Here is a 14,023-nt window from a genome sequence, read left to right as displayed (position 1 = left end):
GTGTAAGTGGGAAAATTAGAATACCTTTTTTTTTTTTTTGCTCTCCACATAAAGATAATTCAGTTTGCCTTAATTCCCTGAGCAGATAAAAGTAGATTGGAAGAAAAGACAAGGAGATTTTAGTCAGTAGTGTAACTTGTAAGCGATGATTAGCAAATTCATTGCTTAATGATTTTTCATCCTCCTTTGATGTTTTCCTGTGCATTTCTCCATCAACAACTTCTAGCTTCTAATGGGAAATTACATTTAGTTTGGTGCAATTTCCGTGTTTTGAGCCAGAGCTGAATTGTTCTATATTGCATTTCTTCTGTGATTTTGCTTGGTTTTTAATGTGTGAAGTGGGATGTTGTTGCAATAGTCCAGTGGCTTATTTAATTATTTGTTGAATGTAACAAGTATGTTTAGTGTCATTCCAAATATCTGAGGCAAGTTTCCTCTCTGCCACTTGGAGCTTTGATTCACAGCTAGGCAGGAAATGCTGTAGAGAAATCATGGATAGGTGCAAACAGTAATCTGCCTTTTGAAGGCCTGTTAGTAAATGTTATTTTGGGGTTATTTTTGCAGATGGGTAAATGCCAGATAGTCTCACTGAGAGGAAGATGGGGGTGTCTGGACTAAGAGAGGTTGATGACACAAACATAAAACTGAAAGGTTCTTGAGAAGTAATTCTCTCATAGGTTGTGGAGTAGTTCATACAGACCTGATACGGCCTTCCCATCCATCTTCTGATTCTGGTGGTAATCAGAGATTGCTCCTCTGATATCTTCCATTATTTATTTCTACTTCTGTTTTCTTCAGAAAAACTTCACCTTACTTATTTGCCTTGTAGATTATCAGGAAAGGTCAACTGTGGCTTGATGAACCCAGCATTTTTTGTTTGTTGCATTTCACTGCAGTCCTCACTAGGAGAAAAGCTAATTATCAAAAGAAAACTAGGCTATGTTTTTTCTTACAGATGAACAAATAGCATTTTCTGACCCTCTGTGGAATCAGACTTCAGCAGAAATCTTAGCATTATCCAGTAATAACAGTAGTATGAAAAGTCATTTGTGTTTGCCCTTACAGCAGCTCTTTACGACAGCTCTGCTTTTGACTAAGTGGACCCAGTTCTACATCCCTGATATATTCCGGTGCCATTGAAGGGAAATACAGAGATCTGTAATAGCTGGAACCAAGTAAATACCTGTCTTTGATAGGTGGGCTGAAAGATACTGATTTAATAGTTTTGAGTATGGATCAGTGTAGAGCAATTGAATTTAATCTCAATTAATGAAAGCCTCAAATCAGCATTGGTATCTTTAGATAGGGTGATATTATTAACCTGCTTATCAGAGTATTTGTTTCACATCTCTGCTCTTTGAACAGGTTATTACCTCAGTTATTTATATGAAAGTTAGTTCTGTGAAATTACAGTCCTTTCAAATCTTAAAGTAGAGCTCCTCATGAAAGAATGGGATTTTGTAAATAGGTTTGTGTGAAACGAGAAAATAAAGCAAGGCTTTTTTCTGAAGGCGTGTGTCTGTATATTTAATATTCCATGATATTTTTACCATTTTTTTTCACATATCTAAACCACTGAGTACTGTTAATTTTCAAAGCAAAATCTGCAAAATTAAGAAGTAGATATACAGAGATAGGGCAGCAGAAAAATATAAAGTGATTAAAAAACATAGTTCTAACTAAAGTTGTTCAAATAAAAAAAAAAAAAATTAAAAAACCCAATTAGAAACAAAAGTCATAGAAAATGTGAACATATTGTGTTCCTTAAATAACCAGATGTTCTTTCCTTCCTGAAGGCAGCCAGGGCTAGGAATAAAAGGTTTAAAACTATTGTTTTAAGTTAACTGTGAATTTTGCAAATCTGTTTTCACCCTTTAGCAAATAAAATTCTAATACAGCAACATAAGCAAAGTAATTTTCATCTTTGGGTGTGCTTATTTCTGTGTTGTTCTGTGTTGAAGTGTTAACCTTATCACAATGACTTATTACAAATCTAAAGCACAACATAGAATATTTCCGTTTTACATTGCATACAAAGAGCCTGACAGCCATCCTTTGTGTGAAAGTGTACTGTATTCTTAATATTTTGTCAAATATGTTTGCTTTCAGATATTTTAACATAGTAAATTATGCTAACTGTCAAACTAGCTAGTTAGGAGTTTTATTCAATGGAGACGCTGCTCATCATAAGCCATTGATTTTAAAAAGAGGAAAAGAAAGGGGCTGTACTTGGTCAATGGAAATTAATGTTACTTATGCTAATAATATTATCATTACCACTGCTGCTATTTTCTAACATTGTATTCTGAGGTATTTCCTGACACTGAAAATGGTGATATAAATTTTACAGACTGTTAAATTCTAACTAAATCCATGACATTTAGAATAAGTTGTATTACCTCATCATGACTGAAGTTACAGGGACTGACTGAAAACTTAAGCAACAATTTATGGTCATGATCACTCTATAATGATCAGTCAGAGAAATCTACATTCCAGTTTTCAAAATTCGAGCAGTAAATGACAAGGGGGAAACATATTACTGAAATTTTGAACTGAACTCTTTCTTTGTACATGAATTTTCAGCTGAATTTTCTTCTTAAGTAGCTGCCACCGTCTCAGAGTTTTCTCCAAGCTAGTTTTATGTGCCTGAAAGGCTGTTCAGTTTCACTTTCTTCTTCTTCAGATGGATCCTTTTCTATACACTCATTAACTGAGGTGCTGCTGCAGAGCTGCAACTGGCCTTTGAAAGCTGCCGTTATGTCAGTGTTGTTTGTTTCACTGTTTGTGGCAGGAGGAAAACAGGTTTAGGGTTGTTTTGTTTGTTTGTTAGCATTGTCTATGCAATCTGGCATTAATTACCTCTCTTTAATGACCAGATTTCAGCCAATCAGAAGTTAGAATCTGGCAGGTTTTGGACATTAGCAGCTCATTAATTCATAACAACTCAGGAAGGTACTGCATGGGATGGTTAGTCCGTTTTGTTAGAGGAGTACCAAAAGAAGGAGGAAGGGCTGAACAAATGGTTTATTTTCCCTTTATTCCTTTTTTTTTTTTTTTTTCCCTGATGATAAAGACTGTGACATACTTTTCAGGAGATTCACAATAATACATCAGGGGTTTGAGGAGGCTGAGTCAGCCTGGGATGATGAGTATCTGAAAGCAAATGTGAGGTGCTGATGTGAGTAAGGTCACCTGTGCTTTAAATGAGAGTCACTTTCACAGAGGCTTTGACTGGTAAAGGAAATGATGTGTTCCAGTACAGCTTAGCACGTCTTTTCATTTGGGAGGAGAGAATTAGGAGAAACAGACAAATGCATTTTCTTTCAGTGATTCAGTGGCGTTAAACGGTGAACTTCTGTTTCCCTTAATGTCTGAAAGATTAAAGTCTTGGATGTTTAATAAACAGATCTTAATGAAAATGTGTCAGGATCTGTTTTTACAACCATGTTATATTCCTTGTGGTGAACCTAAGTATTCTGATGGTCTTATTTCCCAATTTGCAGGTACAAGGTTAAATCTAATTTAAACATTTCCTTTTGAATGAAGTGGTGTGTTGGTTTTTTTTTTAACTGCATGGTAGGCTTTTTAATGAGGCCTATACAACTTCAGTGCTGCATATATTTTATGTGATAGTAACTTACCTTTTCTGTTCTTGAAATCAGAAAGTTTTGCTTTCCATTTAAAAGTTACTGTGTTTCGTTAATAGAATAAGATATGACAGGCAACTATGAGTTTAATCATAAATTACTTGGAATAACTATGTTGCTATAGTACCACATAAAAATAGTTCACCATAGATTAAAAATCTTCTTTGTTTTTGTATAATTGTTTCAAAACCTGTGTTCCCATTGCACCTAAGTATTTCAAAATATAAAAAAAATTACATGTTCAGTACTTATAGTAGAGTAACTTTTTCATCTATCTCAAAGTTAATTCATAGAGTCATAGGATCATTAAGGTTGGGAAACACCTTTATGACCATCTAGTCAGACTGCCCACCTACCTCCAATATTGCCCACTAAACCATGTCCATAAGTACTACATCTGCCCTTTCCTTGAACACCTCCAGGGACTGTGTCTCCACCCTGGGCAGCCTATTCCAATAACTTACTGCTCTTTCAGATAATAAATTTTTCTAATATCCAACCTGAACCTCCTCTGGCACAATCTGAGGGCACTCCTTCCTGACCTGTTCCTGTTACCTGGTAGTCAAGGCCAACCAACACCTCACCACAACCTCCTTTCAGGGAGTTGTTGAGAGCAATAAATAAAGTCTTTCCTGACCCTTCTCTTTTCCAGACTGAACAATCTCAGTTCCTTGAGCCTCTCCCCATAAAATTTGTGTTCCAGACCCCTCACCAGCTTTGTTGCCCTTCCTTCTGAGGGCAGCAATCCAATTCCAGTCTCTCTATATTCCAATCACTCCAAAAAAGTTAACCATTTAATCAACCCACTATGAAATAGTCACCATCCCATCTTCAAAGTATCATGTGTGTCACAAGTAATATTTTCAGGAAAAAAAAAAAAAAAAAAATCTTGGAAAGCAAGTAGTTCATTAGTCATTTGTGCGTGAGAAATCCTTCAAAGTCCTCCTCGTTCCTCAGTTTCATACATAACATAGTAGTCATCACCCTACGGAGAGAGCTGATATTTTCAATTGCCAAATACATTGCTGGTTAAATTATCATAGTCTTGTTAGTGTTGTACACAGAGGCCAGTTATGTAGAGAAGAACCCACAAGTATTTTATCAATCCAAGTTAAGCAACCATTACACTTAAATGCATAGGGGAAATGGAGGGAAATAATGCAAGATAAAGCTTCTTTAATGGTGACGTGCCTCATAGTTGAGATGTTACAGATAAGATGTTGCAGAAATAAAGCACTTGTCCCAGCTTTGTGTAGGGCCAAATGAACACCACTGCAGTCTACTTTTGAAAATGAGAACACATTCAGAAAGGAGGGCATGTTCACATACTTGTTCTCACTGCTGGTGCGAACTGCAGGCCTAGAGGAAAGTGAGAAGATGGTGGTTTTTGGCAATTTCTGTACCCATAGGGGTTGTATAATCTTTCATACACTTAAGGGTGAGTCAGAAACCACCGTTTCTCCCACTGACTAGAATTCAAGCAAGTACACGATCATGCTGTATAGAATAGTAAATAACAGCTATTTATTCTATAAATAGTCATGGCAGTTGCTGGTCAGTCAACAAGACCAAGAATTGCAAATATGAGGGGAAAGAAAGTGTTTGTATTTTTTAACCTTTTTTCAGATTTCATAAATAAGCCTTTTATCAAGGTGTCTTCTCTGTTAATTAGCAGCAGAAAGCATGAGGAGCAGCAACATCGTGTTCATCCATAGGGCTGACAGAAGAGAAATTTGGAAATGGGAAAGAAATCATTCTTCTATGTTGATAAGCATTCCTGTTAATATTCACTGTGAATTCATAAGCTCAGTCATGTAGTATACAAATCTTTTCAGAAGACAGGTTGGAAGAGAAAGTTCTATTTGGAAATGGAAACTTCAAACAGTTCCTTCTCTTTGAGCAAGGCAATACCCTTAGTAGCAAAGTAAAAGCAATTCTGATTGTATTTGATGTTAAAGTAAAAAATAGAAGCACTTTAAGCTCTTAATTACTCTTGTTACCAATAAAACTTACCGCACGTGAATTTCTTGGGGCTGCTTCTTTCAGATGACTGGTTTGCTTCTGTTTAAAAAGTCGTCTGAAGCTACTGACCCTCTCCTAAAGAGTAATGATATTATCTATAAAATTACCACATTAAAATGTATTTAACAGTGTTAGAGTGAGGTGATTATGGTTCTTGTGTGGAAACTGACAATTCAATTAATCACTTTTAGTTTGCAATGTAGTTTGTTGAAAGGAAGCACTTAAAACACTTAAAGCACTCTGACTCTACCTAATCAAAAGTTCTCTATATCATAATTTATTTGTTTGACTAAAATTTCAAAACATAAACTGTGAGTTATATAAAAATAGATTCATAATCCAGTAATCTGTGGAAGATTAGGTTCTGAGTCATATCCAGTCTAATAGGATAGAATTTAAGTTCAGTCTCTTCTGATATAAATATGGGTATACTGATGGTGTATTGATGCAGCTTATATTAATTTATTAATTGTCTCATAGAAAAGCTATTTGATTGAATCTGTTTGTATTGTAGAACTCTTCTAAAAAGAGCAGAATAGAGCAAGATAGAAGTGCAAATGGTGCTGTTTCTCTTATGCCAGTTGCTTTCATGGAAAATTAGATTTAGAGAATTAAGGTAGGCTTTTTGGTCCTTCTTAGGAAGAAAAGTGGTAAAAATGGCTCTTGCATGCCCTCATTCTGGAAACATAAAAGGAAAGGAACTGCTTATCCCACAGCACCAGGAGCTTAGCAAGTCCCTTCTGTTTTAGAGAAAGGACACCAGAGTCCTATTCCTTCTATTGTGTTGTGTCATGAGGCTCTTTGAAAAAGCCTTTTCCACTCCCTAGGGATAGTTTTCAAGTGCTTTACTTGGCACATTATGTGTGGAACATAAATTATTCTATTTCTTTTCCACGTAGTAGACATAACCAAAAAAAAAAAACCTTTGTTTTTTCTTTCCAGGTGTGTGAGATTTGTATACATGCATGTGTCTGCAGAAGACATAATACTAAAAGTGCGTTTAACAAGGGTTTTATCAGTATAAGCCTAGGATAACTGCATTCCTCACTAAACCATCAGTGAGTTACGCAGGTTGTCCAAAACGAGTGCCAATAAAACCATAATATGGTAGCTTTTCTGTACATAAAGATGTCATATTTTAAATATCATAATTTGGAGCATTCCAGGGTTTAAAGCGAGGCTCGCTGTGTGTTCTCTTGAAAAGCCTGGATCTTTCCTCCACAGTGTTGTAAAACTCTTGTTCTAACCGTGTGGGGCTGCAAGATGCCAGTGTGTAAATCTGTCATGGGGTAGGGCTGAGCGCTGTCAGATTTATACCATACTATTTAGTTAATTTATTTCTTAAAACCAAGGGTTCGGTTGAAAAGTAGATGACTAAATTAAGAGGCAGATTTAAAAGGTACTTAAGTGATTCTGTTTATGCAAGATGGGGATTTTACGTAGGTTATGAACTTGAGCATTGGCAAGTTGGAGTCTTTTTGTCTGGAATATCAATAAAAGCTGATGTGGGATGGTCTGGTCTATCCGTTAAAATGCAATATGGTGTAAAATGATAAATGATAAATGAAAAAAAGGCTTTCGAGTGAGTTAGGACAAGGATCCTAATCAGGCAACTAGAAATTTCTTTCAGTCAAGTCACTGAAGTATTTTTAAATCTTGCTTGTCATTTTTTCATTTCTTGATCTCTTGTCACAGAATGCCCATGTGAGAGAAAGCGTGTGTGCGTGAAGTTAAAAACAGACCATAACGCACAGTATTTAAAATATCATCCTGGTATTTGAATTTTCTAGTTGCCAGGGGGATGAAGGGCTGTCACCGAACAAAACTGGAGATAATTTATTTCAGATTGATCAGAGTTCAGGGGTTTCTCCCTGCCTTGACCCAATTAGCAGGATTTCTTTCCTTCTCAGTTCTTTCTGGGATTTCTTTCTTATTTTGTAAGAATAGTGCTCCCTAATTTTTCTTCATAAGCAATTAAATATGATAATTCTTCATGCTGTTATTGCATTGTAAATAACAAGTTCTGCGACTGAGACCCACAGCATCTTTCTGAAAAATGTAAACAGGAAGTATTATTCCCAGTTTGAGGATTATGGTGTTTCTGTGCCAAAGCCAGTATTAGTGTATAGATCTCCTGACTCCTGTGATTAAAGAAAGTTCTTTATTATTTCTGTGCGTGATATTTTCAGTGCTGTTCTACTATCGTATTTAGGGCTGATAGATGCAGACTGTCAGCCTATGTTTTGGATAATATTTAACTATTGCCATTGAACCACTTTAAAATTGGCACATTATGTCCTCTAATGCCTTACAGTTGTTTGGTTCTTTTTCTTTTTTAATAAGTACTTAACTCTGTGGCTTTTAGGTGGGTGATGAAATATCTTTTGTGCTTCAACAAATTACTCACTGCACGCACTAAATAGCTGGGGATGAGAAAGATGAGTTTTGTTTTGGGAGTAGCATATGCCTTGGGTGCTCTGGAGTTTGGGATGGCTTTATGGTTAGTATACAAAATATTTTGTCCTGTTTATGTATTGTGAAGCCATTGCTTATACCATGTAAGTCAAGACTTAGTGTGGAGTCAGATTCTTTGATAACTGACAAACAAATAAAAAGAGGAATGGTTAAATTCTCTCTGCTACTAGGCTATTAGGTAATCAGTAGTATGCAGTTAATATTATCAGTGAATTATCAGTGAAATCAGTGAAAAACTGCTGCAGACCTGAGCAAACTGCAAAGATGCTTATCCACATCTAAGCTGCTGTATTCTACCTCTGTTCCCAGACCAAATTTTCCCTTGTTTTTATCTCTTTTATTTAAGAAACAAGTACAGGTGTTGAGAGTGGAAAAGGTGTAGCTTCGCATACCCCATCATCGTTACTGAATATAGGGTCAGGTGCTCCTCCAAATTCAATTAGAAACAAATGAAAGGAAAAAAAGAAAAAAATAATTTTAATACAGAAGTATTTTAGCCTGTATAAGAATTATGAAAAAAAAAAAAAAAAAAAAAAAAAAAAACAATATTGTCCTTTTAGCTAAAGAAGAGAAAAAGGAACAAAGTGTCTCCTTAAAAATATCTATTTAAATAAAACAAAACCAACAACATTCACTCGTTATGGTTCTCTTTTTTATATATGTTCAGTTCAGTTTGTTCTTTGTTCTAGGCTTAAAATTTTATTCATTTAGATAATAAAGATGTGTAGCAGCATTGGTTTAATATACTGAGGGAAACTGCTTAAAAATAAAAAAAAATAAAAAATAAAAAAGTCCCATTTGGCTCTGGTGAGATAATTATTTTAGTGAGACTATTGCTGTGTGGATGTGTAATTCACTGTTGCTGTTCTGTTTGTTTTTTCCTCTGTTGCATTTAGGTTATCTGGTTTCAGATACAATCTATTAAGTAGAGTATTTTTCAGTAGTTGAGGTTTTCCCACCTGTCTACCCTAAAACACCTGCAACATATGTTTGTGTAACCCTGCAATGCTCTGTGTTTTGGGCCCCGGGAAATTCCCCCAGAGCTTTTTGCTTATAAACAGCTGAGCAATTCATTTCTCTAATGACGAGTGCTTTTCCCTCGGCATTGAGGCAATAGCACGTTCACTGAAATAAGTCTCATTTTTCATCAGACATATTGAAAATCTTTTTTCATTGTTGTCTCTTATTCTTGGCCTTCCGATTTTGTGCAGAATTAGATTAGATTTTTTTTTTTTCTTTTAATATACAAGAAAGGTTGAAAAGGAAACACCTAGACCAAGAAAAGACGAATGTCATATACAGTCCTCCACTGGCACCTGCATGGAAACTTCTGCAAACAGTGTGTGTTCAGATTGTTAAACATTACATTACAGCATAGCGTGGTTTCTCCGATGCACTGCAGAGCAGTGTGCACATGGCTGGTGTCAAACAGCTCTGTGGACAGTCCTATGCAGTACGTCCATTGAGGCCCATAAGGGAAGGGGCAATATGGGAGGTTTTATGTGTAGGAAGGACAGCCCTTCACTGGTGGGAGTTTTGAGAATTTTTCAGCAGTTTCTGCAAGTTAAAGGAATTTCTTCTGCATTCCACGGGATTCTGACCCCATCCTCAGCTCCCTCACCTGGGAGAAGAGCGGGTATGGATATGGCTAAACTCCATCCCTTTTGCTGTAAGGGAAAGCAGAAAGTCCCCAGCAACTCCCCACTAGATTTATGGCTGTTTGGAAGAGTACATTTACAACCTGTAAATGAGGCTCTGTATTCTAAAATTAGGATGAAGTCTGGTGTACCTAAAATACCTGAAACATCCTAAGACATCTTTTCTATTGGAGCTGTGGCTAATACATGCTTAAGAGACATGTGCAAAAATATATTTGTTGTTTTAAAAACTTTAAAGTCCAACATTGCACTAGTACCTACATGTGCTTCTGTATCTGTATTTAGTGCGTGATTCCTCTAACAGTGTGAATGTGGCAGTTTTAACCACTTTAAGCTTACATTTAGGTAGAAATGTAAGAACAGAAGAATTGTAAAGCCAGCAGACTGCTACCAAAGATGGGTGTGGGAAGAGGGATTTGTAGTATTGGCACAGGCAGCTTTTCTCTAGTATTTCTGCACTCTGTTTCCCTTAGAAGGGAAAAAAAAGGAAAAAACAAAACAAAACAAAACAAAAAAAACTGAATGTGTTAATCTGTTTAATGCCTTTATGCAATTTATTAGGAGGTTTCAACAAATTAGTAATTCAAAGGGTTGATTTCACTGTCATTTAAACAAGATTTTCCTCTTAAGAAAAAAGATTTCATCTGAAGAATTAGTCAAAATAATGATATAAATTGGGGGGAAAAAAGAAAAAAAAGTTTTCTAGCCTAAGTAATTAAAAATATAAATAGGATCATTCTAAATTGCACTATGTAAGGAAAAGGATGCGGCTTCTGTGAATATTTTAGACAACAAAGCTATGTTTTGCTGTAAATAAATTTGTTTAACTTTCTCTTTTAATATATGGCATGAAATGCAGAGGGTAGCTGAAACTGCATGCTTGGACAGGAATTAATTGAAAATTCATAAGGAAGAGATGTAACTGCAGGTTTTTGTTTCTTATATCTAACCTAATGACTTGATTAAAATATACAATTTAAAGGATGTTAGGATAACAGTATAAACATCATAAACCTCATAAAGCCATATTTTTTTTCTCTCTAAATTGCTGTTTTCTGTGGTAGTACTGAGCAGATACAAGTCTGCTAACATGAATGTCAGATATTTGTGTTGGCTTGTTTTTAATAATGCACTTTTCTGTATGGATAACTTCACTATGTTACAAAAGGGTTTTCATCAGCAACTTGGTATTTACTGCCTTGCATTTCTAATGTTACTCCAATATTTCTTTCTTTTTTTTTTTTTTTTTTTTTTTGAAGGCAGTTTTTTTCACTGCATGTAATAGTAATTTAAACTGCCGCTTCCTTTGATATCTTTAAACCTCATAGGAATTGAAATAGTCCCCTGTGAAAGTAATACTTGAGCCTCATTCATATGTTCGAGTTAGCTCATTATTCCTATTAATGTCTTTAAGTGCTTAGATAGTAGATCAGCCTTTTGTGTCTCAGATTACTCATCATTTTTGCATAAGTGCATTTCAAGAAACTGTTCGTATGATTTTTTCAACTTTTTTTTTTAAACATTTTTTGTTTATTTGTTTATAGGGTGATAGAGAGCAAATTCCACTGGTTTTGCCATGTTTAGAATATGTATTGAATTATCGGTCATATTGCAAAACAAAGTAGCAACTGGTAAAGTAAGTTTTTCAAAGGTCTTCCATTGGAATTAGAAGTGCTAGCTATTCTGTTGATCTGATGTTCTTGCACCTTGTGGAAATGGGCATCAAGTCACACGAAGGAAAAAGTTATTTAATTCACAGGAGAAAAGTTATACTGATTGCTTGCAGAGTAGTCGCAGAACCATCAGTTATCCTCCTCACGTCAGTTTGGATTTGATTATCATAGAAATGCATTGAATTACCAAAGTAGAGCAATAGTAACTAAAGCTGATTCATTGTTATTGCTGTCAGTTGATGAGGACTGACTTACAAGCCATATGAATGGGTAGAGTTATGCAAATATTGTTTTTATAACAAGGGAAGAAAAATGTACAGCGCCAATTACAATGTGGGTGGTAGAATAGATGAGAATGTTTTTAATGCTCGTCTAATAGCTTTTAGTTTTTGTTCCATTTTTAATGAACATTTCAAACAGGATATTTTTTAAAAATGTTTAGTGTGTTTCCAAATAAAGGGAATGAGGCCTGTCACACAAGATTAAGTCTGTTTATGTGAATCAATCTGGAAATTCCCAGTTTTAAATTTGACCCCTGAAAATCATCCTAGCCTATGATACCTACCACCTCCTTACATATTCCCGTCTCCTGTTGTGCACATGCAATAGTTCAGTCTTTAAAATGCAACTCCTATGCCTCTTCCAAAACTAAGAAGGCTTTCAAGGAAAGAGAGTTATCTGCAGTTACACAGGGAAAGGAGGGAGCTTGGATACTACAGCAGAAAATGAAATTAGGAGAGTTAGGACACAGCATGTGACTAACTCCATGAAGAATGTAATGTGCTTTCAACTGTGAACAACTATTTCAGAAAGGTCATTGCATAGTTCATTAAAACTATGTTTAATATTAACAAGAGTTAAGAAGGCAGATCAGAATATAAGGCAACAGCCTATGAATGATCAGATCTTGGAAACAAATAATCAGAAAGTGTTTACATGTGTTTTGGGCAGTATATCTGATCATTGCAGTGAATTTTATCATTTTGTTGGGTTTTTTTCCTACTAGAAGTTCATCACTTTTAATTAACCATTCCTCCTGTAATTCATGCTTCCTAATACAGGGACTCTGTAGGTCTGCTGGTCTTGGTTTGAACCATATGCATTTTATTTTTACTTCAAAATATTTGCATTAAAATAACAACTTCCAAATAATGTCCTTCAGGTTGCACTAGCCCATTAAGAGCTCTTTATGCAAGTACTACATTCATACCTCTTCAAGTAGTCATCGAAATACCATCTCCAGAGGTGTTTGCACAACTACTGGAGGCAGTGGGCTCCAGTGAAATAGTTTTATTGTGACTGAGACTTAGAAATATCTTCTGCTTTCAGTATCAATGACAAAAATGTTGATACAGGAGAACTCTGCTTTCTTTGTGGCCTCAGTTCTGGGCAGGGAGAAATTTAGAGAGAAAGTCTCCGCGTGCCATCTAGTGGCAGTACTCGGACAGTCTTGCTTCTTTGCGTAACCCAGATTCACGCTAACATGCAGTTATTGCAGTATGTAAGCTCTGCTTTGTCCTTACTGTTATCCTTTTCTTTAACATCACATCATTTTAGCCTGGAGACGGTAGCATTCTGCATCTGAGATAAAGGAATAAATAATGTCTGTGTCTGAACTATGCCGTAAAGTACTGCTTTAGTTACAAGTGCTATCACAGCAGCCTGCAGTGCCTTCCCCATATGAAACTGATTTCTGTTAGTGAGGAGGGGGCTTACCACTAACATTCAGTATTATTCTAAGGATTTTAAGGCTGCACATTTATTTAACTACCATTACGGCCCTTAGAAACCAAGATCTTGAGGAAATAAATTATGCTTTAAATTTGTAATCTTCATTAATAAAGAGATTTCTTCTCTCCACTTTAAATCTATTGGAAAAACAATCCATTACAGAATGTTTTTTTTTTAAAGGATACATAATGCTTTTTTTTCTTTGTTTTTTTAGAAAAATCCAAGACCAGTGACTCACCAGTTCCAACAAAATTTAGATTATTACAAAGCGCGTGGAGCAGACTTGATGAATAAAACCCGGTAAGCTATTTCTGAAGATGTTTTCACTGAACTAATATCTTACATAAATAAAATGTTTCATAAGTCACTCTTATCCCAAGCGAGAGTTACATAAGTAGTGCTAAAATCGTGTGTTTAGTTCATGACATTTATTTTGAATCTTTCCCTTTTTTTGGTGAAAAATTAAGGTTACATTATAATTGGTCAGCTCACCGGCTTTTTGTTTTAAAGCTAAGTTCGCAGTGACACATTTACTAAAAGTGGGGGGTAAAACATTCAGCCAACATGAGTTCTGTAGCTGAGCTACTTCCAATAGTGCATCTAATTGCAATCTGTAGTATCCATGTAACAGAATCTATGTGAGTTAACTAAATGTAAATTCACTTGGAATGAATTTTTATTGAACATCTTTGCAGCATCCCTTCCTCACTTCTTTTCAGAAATGGCTTCTATCAATACAATTCTATCTGTTGGTGAACAGTCTAGTGGTGCCCATGCTCCAGCATGATGGCCGAGGAGTCAGTGCTGGTGCCTG

The 14,023-nt window shown here is 35.6% G+C and overlaps 1 protein-coding gene across 4 annotated transcripts in view; it reads left to right on the top strand.

Moving 5' to 3' along the window:
• TBC1D5 (TBC1 domain family member 5) overlaps positions 1-14,023 on the top strand; it is a 293,172-nt gene that overhangs the window by 226,195 nt on the left and 52,954 nt on the right. For all 4 annotated transcript variants that reach the window (XM_072328750.1, XM_072328747.1, XM_072328749.1 and 1 more), the window contains exon 17: positions 13,424-13,509. In XM_072328750.1, coding sequence (XP_072184851.1) covers positions 13,424-13,509 — 86 coding nt within the window. The remainder of the gene's footprint in view (positions 1-13,423; positions 13,510-14,023) is intronic.

This window comes from Excalfactoria chinensis, chromosome 2 (assembly GCF_039878825.1).
Source record: "Excalfactoria chinensis isolate bCotChi1 chromosome 2, bCotChi1.hap2, whole genome shotgun sequence".
NCBI lineage: Eukaryota > Metazoa > Chordata > Aves > Galliformes > Phasianidae > Excalfactoria > Excalfactoria chinensis.
The sequence above is the reverse complement of the archived record's forward strand: the minus strand, read 5'-3'. Positions and strand labels throughout refer to the sequence as shown.